The sequence below is a fragment of the Solanum dulcamara genome, chromosome 8, assembly GCF_947179165.1.
Source record: "Solanum dulcamara chromosome 8, daSolDulc1.2, whole genome shotgun sequence".
NCBI classification, from domain to species: Eukaryota; Viridiplantae; Streptophyta; class Magnoliopsida; order Solanales; family Solanaceae; genus Solanum; species Solanum dulcamara.
This window is the reverse complement of record NC_077244.1, coordinates 78724528-78742176: the sequence shown is the minus strand read 5'-3', so window position 1 is coordinate 78742176 and position 17649 is coordinate 78724528. Positions and strand designations below refer to the sequence as shown.

Genomic DNA, 17649 nt, shown 5'->3' with positions numbered 1-17649 from the left:
ACTGTTTGTCTTATAATTTATTTTTTACATTTTTGAATGAGTAAATTTTGGCGTTTGTTCACTACAATCCTTCTGAAATGATAAAGTTTTTTCCCAAAACGTATTTGTTTTAGCCTTCTTTTCAAGAATTATTTCAGAGATTTTTTGATTTTTTTATAAAATATATATCATGTTACCCCGATATAAATATTACAAATATTTTCATGCGTGTTTAAGCCATATATCTTTAGATATATTTAAAATATTGAAATAATTTTATCTATTGAGTTAAGGACAATATATATTCATGTATATACCCAAATATTTTCAAATAAAAGTTATAACAAACCAAATATAACTATCTATTTCATTTTTTTCTTAAAAAAAGTTTTTAAAAAAAGATTGAGAATTCTTAGCTAGTATTTGATAATTTTTTAAAAATCTATCTTCAAATATTTGTTTTTTTTCACAAACTAAGACTTTAGCCAATTAACATGCGTCTTGATACACAATTAGATCCTTCATTTAACACGCCGTCACGTATAAAATACCCAATTTTAATCTCTATTCACAATCGACGCATTTTATCATCTTTTTAGAACAAAATATAATTAATTTCTTAAAAGAATTCTGTAAAAGTAAAAAAAATAAAAAAATAGAAAAAGAGTTATAAGTACTGTGTCCGTAGTATTAAAGAAGTAAGTAGGGGAAAAGTATTCTGTTTAGTTCACGCCATTGTTAAGTCGAAGCCTTTTCTCTCGATTTCAACTCCCAAAAAAACCCAGAAGAAGAAGAAGAAGATCACCATCGTCCCCAATCTCCCAACCCACCCACCCTACCCCCACTACCCCCAATCTATCACCAACCCACGTTCCCTTTTCCCAAATCAAATCGACCCATTTACTCAAATTCCAATCTTTTTGACCCAGATTCACACTTGTCCTTTTCTGTTGTGTTATATTGATTGCAGAGTGAGTAGTGTTTGATGATTTTTGGTTCTGTTCTTGGGTTTAATGCAGATAAACAAAGGGGGGAAATCAATGGACGTAAATTCTATGTGTTCATGAGGTGTTTGTAGCATGCACTGATTGAGTTACGTGGGGTTTGGAGGTATAAAGAGGGCTGGGTTGGGTTTCATTCTAACTCAATAATTGTAAAGAGGAAATGCCAAATCAAGTGGTGAAAGTGAAGAGGGAGAAAATTGCGGCATGCATTACATGCCCTCTTTGTCATAAGCTATTCAGAGATGCTACTACTATTTCTGAATGTCTTCATACGTGTGAGTCCCTTTCTCTATATCTGTTTCTATACCTTTTAGTCAATGTCAGCTATTCAAATTTTGAATTTTCGATCTGGGATTGCTTTATTTAGTATCATTTTAGCTGGATTGGTCTTTTGTTAGCGTCCCAACATATGGGTGTTTTCTATGTAATTAAGAGAATTGTGTATACAGTACCTCTGTCTGTAGAGTAATTTGAACATTTGGTCAATATCATGGTTTTATCAATTAAATGGAACGAGTTGCCTGTTTGTTTGAATCATTTAAATGAGTTTCGCGTAATTACTCAGCGGTAAATGAATTAAATCAGCAGTTGCCGATTTACATGGAAATTTCTTGTTCAAGATATTTGCTAGATGCTGTTCCCACAGAAGAGGCGGATGCTAGGTTCATCATGTATAATTGAGCTGCAATGACAAGTGGTCGAGTGGGACATGACTTATTTTCATGCAATATCTCTTGAATGGGTTCATTTGGAAAATTTTAAATGAAATGTATGTGTCATTTATGGAATCATATCTAGAAAATTATTTTCTTTGTGATCATATAGCAAGGGCATGCTTTGATTTCTATAAACAGTGTATATTGTTGTATTAAACAGCATGTTTTGATGAATGAATTAAATTTTATTGCATTCTTCTCATTCCTCTTAAGAAGAAAATCTTTGCATTTTGGTTTGTGCAATACTGACACTAGCTTCTGTTGTTTCAAGAAAAGATGAGCTTTCCTTTTGTGCTAATATTGCTTCTGGAATTCACCCAGTTTGCAGGAAATGCATCTATAAGAAGCTCTCTGATGAAGAAACGGAATGCTGTCCAATATGCAATATTGACTTGGGCTGTGTCCCATTAGAGAAATTGAGGTCATATATTTTTACTCTCGCTCTTTTCACTTTTTCTGTTAATCCCAATGTGCAAAGGTGTGCTTAAGTGACAATTGACATATTTGATGTAGATAGTTCTAGTTTTACTTTTGCATTTTGTTCAACCACATGGAACCTCTAGTAACATATCACACTTTTGATTAACTTCATTCTGTAAGCCTATTAAATTTAACAACATGGAGTATACTGCATGTTCAGTTCCAGACTGCCTTGTTCTGTTGTCCCTCTGAAGTTTGATATGTAACAAGAAGTTAGAGGCGTCTTGTGTGAAATTATCAGGTGGAAACTTTAGCTGTATAGATTTTTAATGATTATTTAGTTAGAGAGGCCAAATGCCTGGCTATGCATTTAGATGTAGTACCTTCTTACTTTTTGCTGACCTGCTTCTTACTTCTTATTGACCTAACATCAATCAATGATGAATCTGAGAGCAACACGTTATGCTCACCGGAGGTTGGAATTTCTATGAAGTATTGAGAATTTCCCTCTTTTCCCACCACAGTTGCTTAACGAAGTCCATCTCCAAATAAGCAAGACTGCAAGTTGGAGTACTGACCACAAGTGAGCAGAGATCACAGTGCAGTGCTCTGCAGGATTGTCACAATTGAGTTAGGATTTTACCAAGAATACTGAGTGGAAAACACCGTACTCTTCTGTGTTTCTTCTATGTCTAGCTAAGATTTACTTGAAGGTTATAACTGGTTCACACGGCAAAATTTTGTATTCACTTTAAAGGTTGATATGTGATATGTTTTGGAGGTTCTGCAAAGTGAGACCACAAAGGCAATGACAACTGATTGCTTGCGGGATGTAGGAAGAAAACTTTTCTAAACCTGCTCCCATTTGTAGTTCAAGAGATAGATAAATAGGCACATCTCATTGTACTGATGTGTGTGTGTGTGTGGGTGGGGGGGGGGGGGTCAAAGTGACTGAGGCATTTTTTTCCGGTTAACTCTTATTATCTGCCATACCCCACATGTCAATCTCTTTCTTCTCATTTCAGGCCAGATCATAATCTGCAAGATATAAGAGCAAAGATATTCCCTTACAAGAGGCAAAAGGTGCAAGCACCTGAAGTTGTGCCTTCAGTTACCCCTCCAATCAGGAGAAAAGAGAGATCACTGTCATCACTTGTGGTCAGTACTCCAAGAGTATCAACACAGACTGGAACAACAGGAAGAAGATCAAAGTCAGTGGCAAGAAAAGCATTACGAGGCTCCACATTTTCTGTTGAGAAACCTGTCAAGAAAGAGGAAAGTTCTGGAGAAGATCAGCTGGATAGCGCTAGTTCACCTGAGACTTTGAACAAGTTGACTCAGAACATTAGGCAGGTAAAGTCATATTCTTCAATGGTGGTTTGGCACCTCATCTTAGGCTTTGTTGAAATCTTTTCTGAGGTCGATGTCAAGCGTATATAGGTGTGTATTCTTGTTACACTTAATCATGCCTCTTTTGCAGAATTCTTCTAGTGTTGAGCTATTTGGCCAACCCGCACCTGATAATGAAACAGAGAATGGCATGGATCTGTGGGAAGGTAAAGTTGATTTGTGGAAACCTTTGAACTGTTTGGTGGAAGCAGCGAACCGGAGTAAGTCTGCGAAGTTTACTTCCCAAGGTTGTCTGCATTCCCTTGACAATGAGGCTCATGTCCGTAAAACTAAAGGGAAAAAACAGGGACTGGAAATCAAAGTCCACGATAACAAGAATAACAGTGGACCTGCTAATTTGGGGTCCGATAAACCTAAAAAGATGCGGAGAAATAGCCAAAAGAAGGCATCAGAATTTGGAGGATGTAGTATTTCACCACAAACTGTGCTGGATGCAATCGCTACCAAATGTGAAAGGAGGAATAATCCAATTTGGTTCTCGTTAGTGGCCTCTGAAGATCAGTAAGAATCTGCTTTATCTTGTAGATTTTTTTTAAGAATATATATTTTCTGAGAAAGAAATTGTATTTTTAAATGTTTCTACTCTGATTATTTTTTTCAGGGAGGGAGATGCACCCTTGCCCCAGATTTCCGCTGGTTACTTGAGAATAAAGTAAGCTTATTTGTGATATCATTCCAGACTTGTAGTGAAATTTTTTATCTTGTGATGCTGTTTCTGTATAGGCTTAGCATTTTTAGTTATGCTCTAATTATCCAAATGAATTGCACCAACTATATGTTAAGAAGGTGGAGGAGGGGGTCACATACCTTTTCTTCTTTTCGAATTTTGAATGTAGACTCTACTGGTCTCTTTTGGTTGTAACTAATACATCAGCAATTTCTTCTAGTCCCAAGAAATTCATAAGAACTAGTAATGCTAACTGTACGTAGTCTTGTTCCAAGAGTGCGGAGACTAGATTTATATTGGCGAAGCATTAAAACTAAGTATATTTATATGCCATGAGGACTAGGTTAGCATTTGATTTAATCCATTAAATTTGAGCATTTATCAACCTGATCTACACACACTTCTTTTTGGAGTGGTAGGCATGCATCAGGTGGGATCAATTTCAGGTATACCACAAAAACTAGGAAAGAAAGATATAACCTAGATTAAAGTTGCAAGCACTTTGAATTGAAAATTGATAATAACTTCTCGTTGTTCAAAGCTAAATGTTGATACTAACGAGTACCAAAAGGGCTTAATATCCAACTCTAGCAAAGGAGAGCTGTTAACTGTCACGAGGCACACACCTAACACTTGATGAGGACCCTGTGTGTGTGTGTGCGTTCCATTTTAGTTCCTTGCCTGATGGATTCTTTTTGAGTTGTTCACATTTGGACTACAACAATCCATTCGATCATTACGACCAAGAGCAATTTGTTGTTCAGTTAAAATGAATGTCATAGAAATGTGGATATTGAGATCGATATGCATTCATAGAAGATCAGGAAAAGGTACAAGAAGCACATATAGATGATAAAGTGGGAGAAGATAGCCAGAGATGATTTTTTTTTGTTGTTGATAAGTGCCAGAAATGATTTGTTATGTATGTAGGACTTCAAATGAACTAGTATTTAAGTACAATAATTATTGAATATGTTAAAAGGTACATGGAGATAGTTGTGGCCTACAATCTCTCAAATTTCATGTTGACTTAGAGAAGAATAGATAAGAAATAAAGCAGATGATATGTAGGTGATACCAATTATTTGTGATTATGGCATAGTCACCTTGATACACTTAGATCAGGTTTGTGTAAGAACCTCTAGTGTATGAGAACCCTTACTTATTTGTGTATTAGGTTGAAATGGACCCAAATATAGTGGACTTTATATCGAGGATTCATATAATAGACCTCAACTAGCTTGGAATTCTTATTCAGTCTGATACTTCACTCCCAAAATCATTATTATAAATCAAGTGCCCTTATGTTGGTAATTGGATTTCTTTCTAGAGGTATGTGGAGGATGTAAGTTTTGTAGTCTAAGCAAAAGATGTGGAAGACAACTAAGATCCAAAGGGATTAGTACTTTCTAGAAACAACTGTATTTTTTCTTTTTTGAACCATTAAAAAGCTTGTCTATCCTTTCAGCATAAGTGGTTTAGGACAGTGTTCTGTAAGAATGCAACTAGTTAAGACAAATTCCTGTTGTTCAACCTACAAAATTTGCTTGACTGCAAGGTAAAAGAGACATGGTTGTAAAGTACAACGGTGCTTCTTGGTAGAATTGATGAAGGAAGACTGAGTCACTCATCTAACACCATTAGCTTCCCCTCTTTGTTCCGTTAGGGATAGGCTGAGATGGCATTTCTCTGTCTCTGAAGCTCCTTGGACGACCTTGAAGATTTTTATCTGTACACTGCATGCTGTTTTGCAAACATTTTTACCCATTGAGCTTTTAGCTTTGACGATCCTTTTTTCCCCTTCGCTTGTTATATAGCAACCAAAGTATTGCCCCTTTATGAAATATCTCACATATAATTTCTTACTTCCACTATCTCACCAATGTTTCCCTGTATTGGTAGTCTTCTCAACAGATCATTGGCTCAGTTTTTGAATTTGATAACATTGGATGAGATATAATACTAATAATCCACCTTTTACCAATTTCTTCTGGTATTATGAGTACCACCATCAATCCGTCCTGGTTTTCTATAGCCAATTGGTTGGTCTTTGTTGAGATTGAGAGGGGCTATAGGAAGGTCGAGGGAAAAATAAAAAAACTAATAAACCGGAAAAAAGATGGATTATTTTGTGAAAGAATTTTTGGTCCTATAAAAAGCGGTGCACTAAAATTAAGATTTAACTTGTTCGCTAATAGAAGGATACAGCCACTAGTTTAGCATTGTGCGACTGTTTGCACATTTTCCTTATAGTATTGATGATGGTATTCATGTTCTATTTCATTCTGTTGCAGGGATGGCAATGTTCCTGTTTCTTACATCCAAAAGTATCTGATGAGGAAGTTAGATCTTATCAGCGAAGATGAGGTATTTTGTTGCTCTTGGGCTGTCATTTAGCACTTATAGAATGTTGTCAACAGTTATGCACTAAACAATCCAACATTATTCTGGTCAAAGTTCAAATTTAATATGGAGGGGAGTGATTTTTTTTGTAATTCTTTGTCCTGTTGGGTGTGATTTTGGTCTAGTTGGTTTTGGCCCTTTGGAAGTAGGGAATATTAAGAAAATTGGTCCAACTGAGGAAATTTTTGGGAATGGAAGGTGCACAAATTGTTTCAGTGCTGAAGCCCCACTTTCAAGATGAACTAAATCACCTTGCATCATGTTTGGTAACATGTCTTACGTGATGTCCAAAGGGTGGCATCTGCGAGTAAGTTATTTTCAAATTTACCTTTTATTTTCTTCGAATTCAGAAGCGAAAACGGTGTAAAGAAGTGTATAAGTTGGCGAAAAATAGCATTTTGTGTTGCGCCATACATATTGAAATTAGTAATCTGTGTTAGTTTTAATGTTGGAAGAAGGTAGCAGTTTCAAGCGATTATACAAAATATTTAGACAAATGGAAGCTGGCTATATCAAGTCGTTAATGAGGTTGTACTAGAAAAGAGCTGGACATATATAAATAGTTTTGTTTCTAGGGTCTATCGATGACTGGATTTTTCTCGAGGTTTATTGTATTTCAGCACAAGTGAACTTGAATTCAAGCAGGTGAGTTTTAGGGTGTTGTGTTTTTATGATGAGCTTTAGCATTTGCAATAACCAATTTTGTATCTTCTCATGCATTACTGATTCTACATATTTTCCATTATCTGTGACTCAAGAAGTGGGTGTTATTTTGGGAAGCATCTGTAAGTGACAACTGTGACTGATACCATTTGTCTTTCCTAGAAGTAAACTAGCTGTTTCACCTTGTATCTATCAAAGGAGGGAAAGAGAGATTGTTGCACCCAAGGGTGTGGCCTAGTTGTCAGCGAAGTGGAAGGAGAACCATGAGGTTCAAATCCCAATGGAGGCAAAATACTAGGTGATTTCTTCCCATCTGCCTAAGCCTTAGTGGGCAGAATTACCTGGTACCTGTGCTGGTGGGAGGTAGCAGGTACTCGGTGGAATAGTCTAGGCAGACACTGCCATCATCCAAAAAAGAAAGAAAGAAGAGAGACTCTTATCCTTGAGTAAATTCCAATGTAGAAAACATATCATGATGGTTCCAGTTCTATGCTCTGCTGACTGTTCGTGTTGTTTTGTAGGTTGAAATTAGATGTATGGGCCAGTTGATAGTCCCCACTTTACAAGTGAATACTTTGGTAGATATGTGGCTTGAAACTACTACATCCGAAAGAGTACCAGTTATAACTGGTTCATCAGCAAAGGATTTTGTGATGGTGCTGATTTATGCTCGTAAGGTCCCGGGCCATCCAGCTTCTTGAGTTATCCTTTCTGCCTTCAATAATCTATGTAATATTCGGCATAAGTTGAAGTATCCAGCCCGACAATGTGTCCTATATGGGCATATTGTGAGTAGATCATAGTTATTTTACAACTGCTGCTGCTGGAATTGTCACAAATCAGCAGCAAATGAACAATGTCCTTTGAAAGGGTGCAGAACAACTCAAGTTGTCTCTTCTTGTTCTCTCCGAGCTACTTTGCGTTTCTCGGATGTTGTATGATTGTACACTACCTTGTACTGTCATAAGGGGTGAATTTTGAGAGATTTTACATCTGTCTGGTTAACTGCCAAGATTCATGGCAGCCTATATTTAGGTCAAACTGTTGTGTGTGTTTTCTCAGTTTGCCCTTGTTTTGGGCTCGTCTGTTGCATGCTGAAGATATAGGTAGTGGATGTGATACTTTGATTTCACAATTTAGAAAGTGCAACAACTTAAATAGTAGAGTTTTATTTCAAGTGAAAATTTTAGAACTTATACATTACCTTTTGTATTTTCTTTTTGCTCTATACTACACAATTTTTGGATTTCAAGTTTTTTCATATATCTTCTTCTTGTCTCAACTGAGACTTGGATGAATGAAAATATAATAGTGTCATCAAGGCTGATTGCACAATTATTCTTTTATTCTGTTCATTCACCTAGTTTTAGTTTTGAGTTGTCTGAATTATTCAACCAAACAATACCAACAAGGGGCAGTGCTTTTAAAATTTACATTTGTCAATTATTGCCTTTATTTCCTAAGCCTACCATGACCGATTAATCCGGATTTACGCCGGCTAGGCCTTTTTTTTCATATTCAGAAGAAATAGTTATATCCACTAGATCACATTCTTCGGTGGTGTTTAGTTTGTGTGTTAGTTATATAAAAGTTAAAATATATGAATTGTTATGCAATAATAGTACGTGAGTTGTTATGTAATAATCAAGAATATGGGAATCGTTATGTTCGAGTGGGACACCAAAATTAGTATACTTGTTTTTGGTTTTAATATTTGATTCTTTTTTTACGTTAAATACACTTGAAAATTATAGCTACTATATGATGTTATCATAATTTTAATGATTAACAAGGACATATTTTAATAATAGTATGTTATCCTTTTATAAGTCTTGTTAGATATTGTTCATGTATTTTTTCCCCTTTTTTCTGTTCCACATGAACTGTCCATAAATTCTTGTTCAGTTCATGCATAATTTATATAATAAGTTTTATGTGAGAGATCAAATGATATATTAATATTCCGTGCTTTATGTTTGAAAATCAAACAGATTGTAGTAGTAGCAAGACAATTTTTATACGAAGATTACTTTTTTCCTTGCTATATATAATAAAAAAAAGGTAAGAAACCAAATGGTCCTGTACCAAAATTAACAGAAAAAACACAAAAAAAATGTTTTGGGGTAATCTTTCTATATATCCTTATTAAAGGTCTCAAATTTGGATTTTGAGAATGGAGTCATTTTTTTTAAAGAAAATAATACTTAATGCATGAAAAATGAGATATTTCAACACAAACTTAAATTAATTCCGTTTCAAGGTAAATATCAAATATCTGGTAGAAAATTGATGAATGTAATCTTGGACTTTTTAAAAAGCTTAAATAATCATTATTTCTTTGAATTAAATTTTGATGTATGAGTTAGTTCCAAAATTTAATTTAACATGATATTAAAGTTGTCCTAATCGATGAAGGATAATCCTTTTTTGCTTTGAACTAGATGAGCTAGGCAAAACTAATTTAACAAAAACCAAAGAAGAGAGAAACAAGAAAAGAACATTCTTATCACCCTAAGACCCTGACTAGTGAATATTAGTGGCAATTCCAGTCTCTTTTAACTGAGCTAAATACAAACCCCAGAGGCCAAAATTATAGGAAATTGAAAGAATATGTTGATACATGCAGCTTTTTCCACATCTTTGTATCCCAAGATTCCCTATACCCAGAAACTGAAAGCAGTGAATTCATCTGTTTCTGAAAGCACAACTTTAAAAGATGTATCCTTTCATTCTCAAATGCAAAATGAATTGAATCAATTGAAGAAAAGGGTTGAAGACCCTTTGAGTTGTAGTAACAAATTTTGCTTTTGCTGCAGTAGAAGAGACTTTATGGCACTAGTAGGAACAGCTGCTCTATTGCCTAGTCATCCTTCATATGCTTCTGATGATTCATCTCCTACTGATCCCATGGTAAAATATAGTCTTTCCATTCACTTTTACTTGTCCACTTTGAACTTCTATTAATTGATGTTTAGTCTTAGGTATTGAGAAATAATTTGGAGAATAAGTGATTAATGTTGAGGGTAAAACATGAAAAAAAAAATACGTTTTTTTCCTTGATATGCTACATGTGACAATTAAAAGTGGAAAGTTGTGTTTTTAGTACAGTGAACAAGTAAAAGTGAATAGAGAGACTATGTATAATGCTTCACTTTTACTCTATTAGTACCATTTATATATTGTGTTTGACTGAGCATAGAGTTTAAGAACCGTATGAGTGGATTAGAATCTCACATTGATTGGGGAATGTGTTGGTGGTCTCCTTATATAGACTTAGGCAATCCTTCCATCGTGAGCTATCTTCTGCGGTTGTGTATCACATTGATTGGGGAATGGGTGGGTGGTTTCCTTATATTGACTTGGGCAAGGAAAGAGCTAGCTTTTGGGTTTTCTTACAAGAAAAAAAAATATTTTTTGGCTTAAACATGTCATGACATGTATCTGACTATAAAAGCATGTCATTAATGATAAAATGTTAAGGTTAAAGAAGTTTCAAATTTAGAAAAGGTGTAATTTTTCTTGGAACTGACTAGAAAAGGAAGAATATCATATAAAATGGAATTAATGTTTACTTGATTGATTTACTTGTCCGATATAAAATTGGTAATTTTCGCACACATTTAAGTAGGCAGTCGCATAATTTGGTTATTTAAGTTTAAAATGCTGAATGCTGGCGGTATAGTTTGTGAACATTCAAGAGCAAAAGGCCTTTGCTAGTTATTTTTCACAAGTTTCTGGAAGTAATCATTACGGGGAAGTTTTAACAGTCAGAAAACCCGTCTATATGGAAGGGCAGCCCGGTGCACTAAAGCTCCCGCTATAGAAGAAGCACGTTTTACATACAATTAATCCAAGCTGTTGCATGAAAATGTTCTATGGGGAAAAAGTATGATAAGATTTAGGCTGCTTTTTCCTAAGAGTTATTGGAACTGGTTAAGTAAGAACAATGTGACAAACTTTGCAGTGAGCTAGATTTGTTCATATTGTATTTACTCAATCGCAATTCCACAAAGGTTGCAGTTTTAGCATCAACGTGGTTTATGAGTGACTTTATCAATTATTGATCTTACATGTAGGCAATGTTGAATAGGTTGCATCCTCCTAGGCCAGATTGGTACGACGAGCTTTATGCAACAGCCATGAACACAAGTATGAAATCTTACGAAGCGGAGGTTAGCTCGTATTGTCCACTTGAGAGCTGCAGAGATTATTTTTAATTAGTAGTTGATGGAAATACATAAGATTTTCTGAACTTGTACCATTTTTCTGTAAGATTGAAGGTTACAAGTCAGAGCTTTTTGCTAATCTGAGAGGTCAGGCGAAACAAATCCTCGAAATTGGCATTGGGACAGGTCCTAATTTGAAGTATTATGCCAGTGAGGGGGGCATTTCTGTTTATGGCGTTGATCCAAACAGGAAGATGGTGAAATATGCACAAGCAGCAGCAGAGGCTGCAGGCCTTCCACCTGCGAATTTTAAATTCCTGCATGCAGTATGTATCTTTAACAAGACTCAATAAATCTATATCATCATGGTGTTTAAGTTCTATAGTCCGTGCATTTCAATTTGTTTGTCTGGTTTTGACTTGACCCTGAGTTTAAGAAAATAAAGAAGACTTTTGAATCTTGTGGTCTTAAACTAATGATACGTAGAATGTATCAAAATACTCTTTAATCTTGTGGTCTTAAACATGATACGTGGAAAGTTAGAATTAAAGAGTTGTCAATAAAGGAAAGAATGATTTTTTTTTGAAACGGACTAAAAGGAAAATAAGACAAATAAATTGAAACAGAGGGAGTAGCTTTTTTGAAGAATGCATTGTAAAGTTATAACAGAATGGCTTTATTGTTAAGCCTACATACTTTTATCAGCTACAGGTTAACTTGTAGGCTTAAAAGACCTTTTAGGATATAATATTTCTTTTTATGGCTTTCCCTATGATGTGCATTTGCTATTTCAGTGATCAGTTTGATGCTGTTGCTTCTATGTAACAGCATCAGCATATAACTAGTATATGGTAATCAAACTATGCTGTTTGTAACCGTTCCTTTTTTTTTTTTGGGGGGGGGGGGTATCTTCTAGTCATAGCTTTTTTCTTTTCTTTTCAGTTATGGATATAATAAATTTTTAGTCTTCATTAATTCTTCCCTTTTCCCTCTTATGGCTTTTCGCCATGTGCTATATCCTTTTTCTACTCGACTCCTTTTTAGGCTTTCTTATCTTGTTTGTTCGAGACCAGACTTTTCTTCGTGTTTTTCATTTTGGTGATTCTTCTCTCTTCTTTTTATTGCTTGTCTTACACTTTTTATCAGGGCGTTTTGTTGTGTGGATTTTCGGCTGTGAAGAGTGTGATTGTTGTATTTTTCTTTAGCTGGCACAGTGACATACTTTATATAGCAGGCACCTAGTTACTTGCCCATCATTAACAGGAGACATATCTAATACATAATAGGAAATTTTCAAGATGAAATTTGATGATTTCATGCAGGTTTCTGAGTCCTTGCCATTACGTGATGCTTCAGTTGATGCTGTCATTGGCACCCTTGTGTTATGTTCTGTCGCAGATGTTAATCTGACACTGCAGGGTATATATTTTATGATTTCATAGCCTGTTCAATTCGTAGGCTACTCTTTGTCTTGTCTGCTTTATTAGTGGTAGAAGGACTTGTCTAACTGCAAAACGAAGCCATATAGTTATCCTGCTCACGAATTTCATCGAAGTAGTTCAGCAAACCTCATATCAAACATAAACCTAACTATATGTCATGTGACCATTACCCTCTGTATTCAGATTCCTTTCATGTATCCTATGTATTATCTTGTAATTATCTCTATAATCTTATCCTAAATAATGTCCTTATCTGATGAAGTTTGATGTACTTATCACATGTTTGAGTTTTCCACTATGAATATACAAACAAAACAGGCTCATTTCTTTGGCCCTTTACTAACTCGCTCATTTTGCTGTAGAATCCACTCTTTTCGAACATATACTTTTTTGCTGTTCAGAGAGCAAAAGTGGTTTCAGCATAGGACTTCAATGACCTTATCTTAAAATAACCCTGCACAAGCACAAAGTTACCAAAGATGAAGGAGAATTATGCCCCGTTTCTATTTATGCTGCGGCTTATGTATCTGCTTTTCTACTAAAATCTTCTCGCTCATCTCCCACATAATCCTAACCATGTTAGTCTATAGAACCTCAAACTTCTCTTTGATAATCACCTCCATTGGTTCCTGAAGCAGCCAAGCTATTAGTCCAAAATGTTGTGGTGATCACATTGTCTTCATAAAAAAAAATTGAGACTTAGCCAGGATGCTGATATATGTGTATATTTCCAGGTCGTTGTCTGTATACTCTTTCCATCTGGACTTCTTTCTTTTCTTTAATTGGATGATTGAAAAGGATGAAGTCCTGATATAATGCTTTATCATTTTCTCTTAGAGGTCAGAAGGGTGCTCAAGCCTGGTGGCATTTACCTCTTTGTTGAACATGTGGCTGCAGCAGGTAAACATAATAGTTACATTCGTTGTGCTAAATGTTTATGTATCTCCCGAGTGTGTTTTCTGCATCAAGTAAAAATTGTACCTTTTCCGATGTCAATTGGATAGATGGCACAGCTCTCAGATTCGTTCAGGGATTGCTTGATCCGTTGCAGCAGACTCTCGCGGATGGTTGTCATCTTACCAGGAAAACAGGACAGAATATAACTGAAGCCGGTTTCTCAACTGTAGATAGTCGTCAAGCTGTATTATCAACTGCCTCGCTGATAAATCCTCATATCATTGGCATAGCTCGCAACTAGATATATCCACATGTTTACAATGGTGTCTTTGTGAATCTTTAGCTCATGATATTGAAGCATATTTCAACCGGCTAGTACATTGCCCCCGAACTACAAGGGCACAACAGCTACAGTAGAATTATGCATCACCATTTACAAGCAAAAAGATGAGTTTTTATTCTTATTTTGTATAATAATATTGCCTTGATTAAAGAGAGCGACATGGTCAGTTAAGATTCATATAGCCAACTCCAACTTGTTCGGGATTGAGGCATAGTAGTAGCAGTTGTAGTTTTCTAGCAAAGAGATCAATCTTGTTCTTGACATGGGGTTATCTTTACTAGTTTGATAGTGTCTTGAGTGAAAACATCAGATTTCACTGCACTTTGTTCATAATCTATGCTTTGTGCATAGCAGAAAATGTATATATATAAGGTTCAAATACTTGCAAGAACAAACTCAAGAATGTTTCTTGATATGTTTTTAAGTTGAATGAATGCCCATTTGTTACATGAATATTTTTACATTTTGACTGCTTAATCTTTGACTTCTGATTAAACATCAATAATGTAGAACATGAAATTATATAAATCAACTTAATGATGCTAAATTCACTAGATATAGGACATTCTTGGTTTCATCTAATTGTCATATCCAATGGCACAAGTTGAAACCTGAACATGCTTGCTCCTTTGTTCTTTAGAGTTCAAGTACAAATTCTTTCCTATCTCTCATTAAGTTAGTTTTCATCTAAAGGTATCATGAAAAAACCTCGATCATAATACATTATATGAAAGATGACTGAGTAACTATGCTATTATTGGTACTCCGAATTACTGTCACTAAGAAGACCAAAATTTCATTGCTTGTATTTAGCTATGGTGATTATGTTGCAAAAACAAGTCTTTATGAGCTCTAGTTTCTCAAAGGTTGAGAGAGTTTTTGTTAGCATATATGGAAGCATTAGAATGTTAGTTGGCGCAACAAACCAACCTAGATGATAAATGCATCACTATTAGTATAAAGAGAGGCATATAAAGAAACAAGTATATGTAGCAGGTGAAATATGAAACATGTTGCTTTGTGTTAACATGATTTAATGTTTAACAACAACGATCGACATATATAATGTCATAGCGCATTAAACCAAAGTTGAAAACGTGAGAGAACAAACAAGAACAAAACTTTTAGCACACGAATATGTGACATACACTTAATTAAACACATATTACGTACTAATAATAAAAATATATTTTTTAATCATAACTTTGACGAAACAAGTAACGATTCAATCGTCAAGAGTGTAAGTATGATTTGTAAAAAAAATTAGTAGAGGTAAATGAGATTTATTAAGAAAATACAATATACATTTGCTTTTTACTCCAAGAAGAACAAATAGTTTGTGCATGTATGTGTTCATCTTCAATGACCTTTGAACCAATAGCTCCATGATCAAATCTTCTTGGATTTTTGTGATTCTTGATTTGACAGACTCCTTATTTAGTTTACTATCATATCAGAAGAAAAAAACAGTATTTTACTCAAAGCATTGGCCTAAAATTAACCAAAACAGCAAAAGACTCCAAGAAACTCAATGATCAGACCACTTGCTGTTCAAAATTAAAAATCTCCCAGATTTCTCATTCAAAAAATCCAAATAATTACATTTTAGAAAGCTTACAAAATTATCTACCTAAATAAAAAAAATTGGTTAAATTCCATCAAGTATAAGTCATGTTATGCCTAGATTAATTGGGCATAAAAACACAACTCAAAGAACTGAAACAAGCTTTTCTTGTTTCAATCTCAATCTCTGTCTTAGTCACCTACCTTTATAAACCGTAGATGAAGTTACATCCAACGGCTTATATTTAAAATTCGCTTAAAGTATTAATCCGCGTCAAAAGGCTATCAACCAATCATCTTTCAGAATTACAGATACGAATTCTATTAGCTTACTATATATGGTCTTCTCAATTTCATCACAAATTCATACAGACAAAATAGAAATTCCAGTAGATTCTACACATATAGATCTGTTATCTTCTTCTTCCATTTCTAGTTTTCTTACAAACCCTAATTTGAATGGCGACTGAAGGACCAGTTGTAGCAATCGAGCCTGTGAATGAACCGGTGGCGGTAGCTGAACCGGCAAAGGAAGAAAATCCACCGGCGGAGTCTGATGAACCAAAGAAAGAGAAGGAGATCAAGGCGAAAAAATCAGCTGCTCCGAAGAAGAGAAATCCTCCCACTCATCCTTCCTACTTTGATGTAAATTGATTGCAGATTTTGTTATGAAATTTTAATATTCTGTAAATCGAAGTTGTTGTTTAATTTGCCGATTAGCTAACTTGTAACGTTATGCAGATGATTAAGGAAGCGATTGTAACGTTGAAGGATAAAACTGGATCGAGTCAGTATGCGATCACAAAGTTTGTTGAAGATAAGCAGAAAAATCTTCCATCAAATTTCAGGAAAATGTTGCTTGTTCAATTGAGGAAGCTTGTGGCTTCCGGTAAACTTGTTAAGGTTAAGAGTTCCTACAAGCTTCCAGTTCCAAAGGCAGCTGTTACTGCGCCTGCTAAGAAGAAGCCAGCAGCTAAGCCGAAAGCAACACAGGCAAAGAAGGCAACTAAGGCAAAGCCGAAGCCAAAACCAAAGGTTGCTGCTCCAAAGGCTAAAACTGCTACCAAATCAAAAGCTAAGCCGAAGCCTGTTGTTGCTGCTAAAGCTAAACCAGCTGCAAAGGCTAAGGCAGTTGTAGCAAAGCCGAAAGCAACTGAAAAGTCTAAAGCCCCTGTGAAAGCTAAGGCTGTTGCAAAGCCAAAAGCGGCTAAAGAGAAGCCAGCTAAGGTAGCTAGGACATCCACCAGGTCGACTCCGTCGAGAAAAGCGGCACCGAAGCCAGTTGCTAAAAAGGCACCGGTGAAGAAGGTTCCGGTGAAGAGTGTAAAATCTAAGACGGTGAAGTCACCGGCGAAGAAGGCATCTGCCAGAAAGGCCAGGAAGTGATCGAGTATCGGAGGAGGGGTAGCATTGTAAATTTTCTGGATCTTTGTGGGTGGTTTGTATGGTGCGGCCCAATATAGAAAATAGTATTTTAAGTTCCAGTTGTAATTTTCTTTTTCTTTTTTGTTTTATAATAATCCATTTTTGTTGAGTTTATGCCCTATTATCTTCTCTTAATTAGTACTACTAGTACCAATTTATTTCTCACCAATTTTAATGTTGTAGTTGGTCAAATACTGTGAAATGCATGGTCATTAAATTATGCACACACATACCATTAACATTTGTCTTGATTTTACTTATTTCAAACATCTGATTTCTAGGCTCATTAAATATTGAAACCCATTATAAAAAGTGTATTACATTCAAAAATAGTGTAATAAAAGTATCATTCTTTTTATTGCTAAATTGAAATACAAATCCAAAATTGGAAGAGACGGTAGTCATTAGTAAATGTCTTAAAATATTAATTTTGGGCTAACATATTAGGTTAGATAACATTAGGTTCATGTTATCTAGATGCTATTTGGATTGACTTAAAGTTTATTAGCTGTTTTTAGTTTTTTTTAGCGTTTGATTGATAAATTTAAAGT

The 17649-nt window shown here is 35.2% G+C and overlaps 3 protein-coding genes across 5 annotated transcripts; all 3 read left to right on the top strand.

Annotated features, from left to right (window-relative positions):
• The first annotated feature begins 690 nt into the window (after positions 1-690).
• LOC129901037 (E3 ubiquitin protein ligase DRIP2-like) lies at positions 691-8523 on the top strand. Of its 2 annotated transcripts, none has more exons than XM_055976145.1 (7): positions 691-1258; positions 2021-2120; positions 3145-3472; positions 3600-4030; positions 4131-4181; positions 6491-6563; positions 7784-8523. In XM_055976145.1, the coding sequence occupies exons 1-7, from the start codon at positions 1144-1146 to the stop codon at positions 7961-7963; spliced, it is 1278 nt and encodes a 425-aa protein (XP_055832120.1). In that variant the 5' UTR covers positions 691-1143; the 3' UTR covers positions 7964-8523. The 2 variants fall into 2 exon arrangements, with proteins under 2 accessions (XP_055832120.1, XP_055832121.1); XM_055976146.1 differs by lacking the exon at positions 691-1258 and adding an exon at positions 1418-1752.
• A 1181-nt stretch (positions 8524-9704) lies between these two features.
• Positions 9705-14557, top strand: LOC129901509 (uncharacterized). 2 transcript variants are annotated; one of them, XM_055976709.1, is made up of 6 exons: positions 9705-10172; positions 11339-11434; positions 11536-11754; positions 12751-12847; positions 13708-13770; positions 13875-14557. In XM_055976709.1, exons 1-6 carry the CDS (start codon positions 9873-9875, stop codon positions 14066-14068), a joined length of 969 nt encoding a protein of 322 aa, XP_055832684.1. In that variant the 5' UTR covers positions 9705-9872; the 3' UTR covers positions 14069-14557. The 2 variants fall into 2 exon arrangements, with proteins under 2 accessions (XP_055832684.1, XP_055832685.1); XM_055976710.1 differs by lacking the exon at positions 12751-12847 and having other exon boundaries at positions 13875-14112.
• A 1470-nt stretch (positions 14558-16027) lies between these two features.
• Positions 16028-17219, top strand: LOC129900420 (histone H1-like). Its single transcript, XM_055975393.1, has 2 exons — positions 16028-16318; positions 16415-17219. Exons 1-2 carry the CDS (start codon positions 16133-16135, stop codon positions 17057-17059), a joined length of 831 nt encoding a protein of 276 aa, XP_055831368.1. The 5' UTR covers positions 16028-16132; the 3' UTR covers positions 17060-17219.
• Positions 17220-17649: the final 430 nt, after the last annotated feature.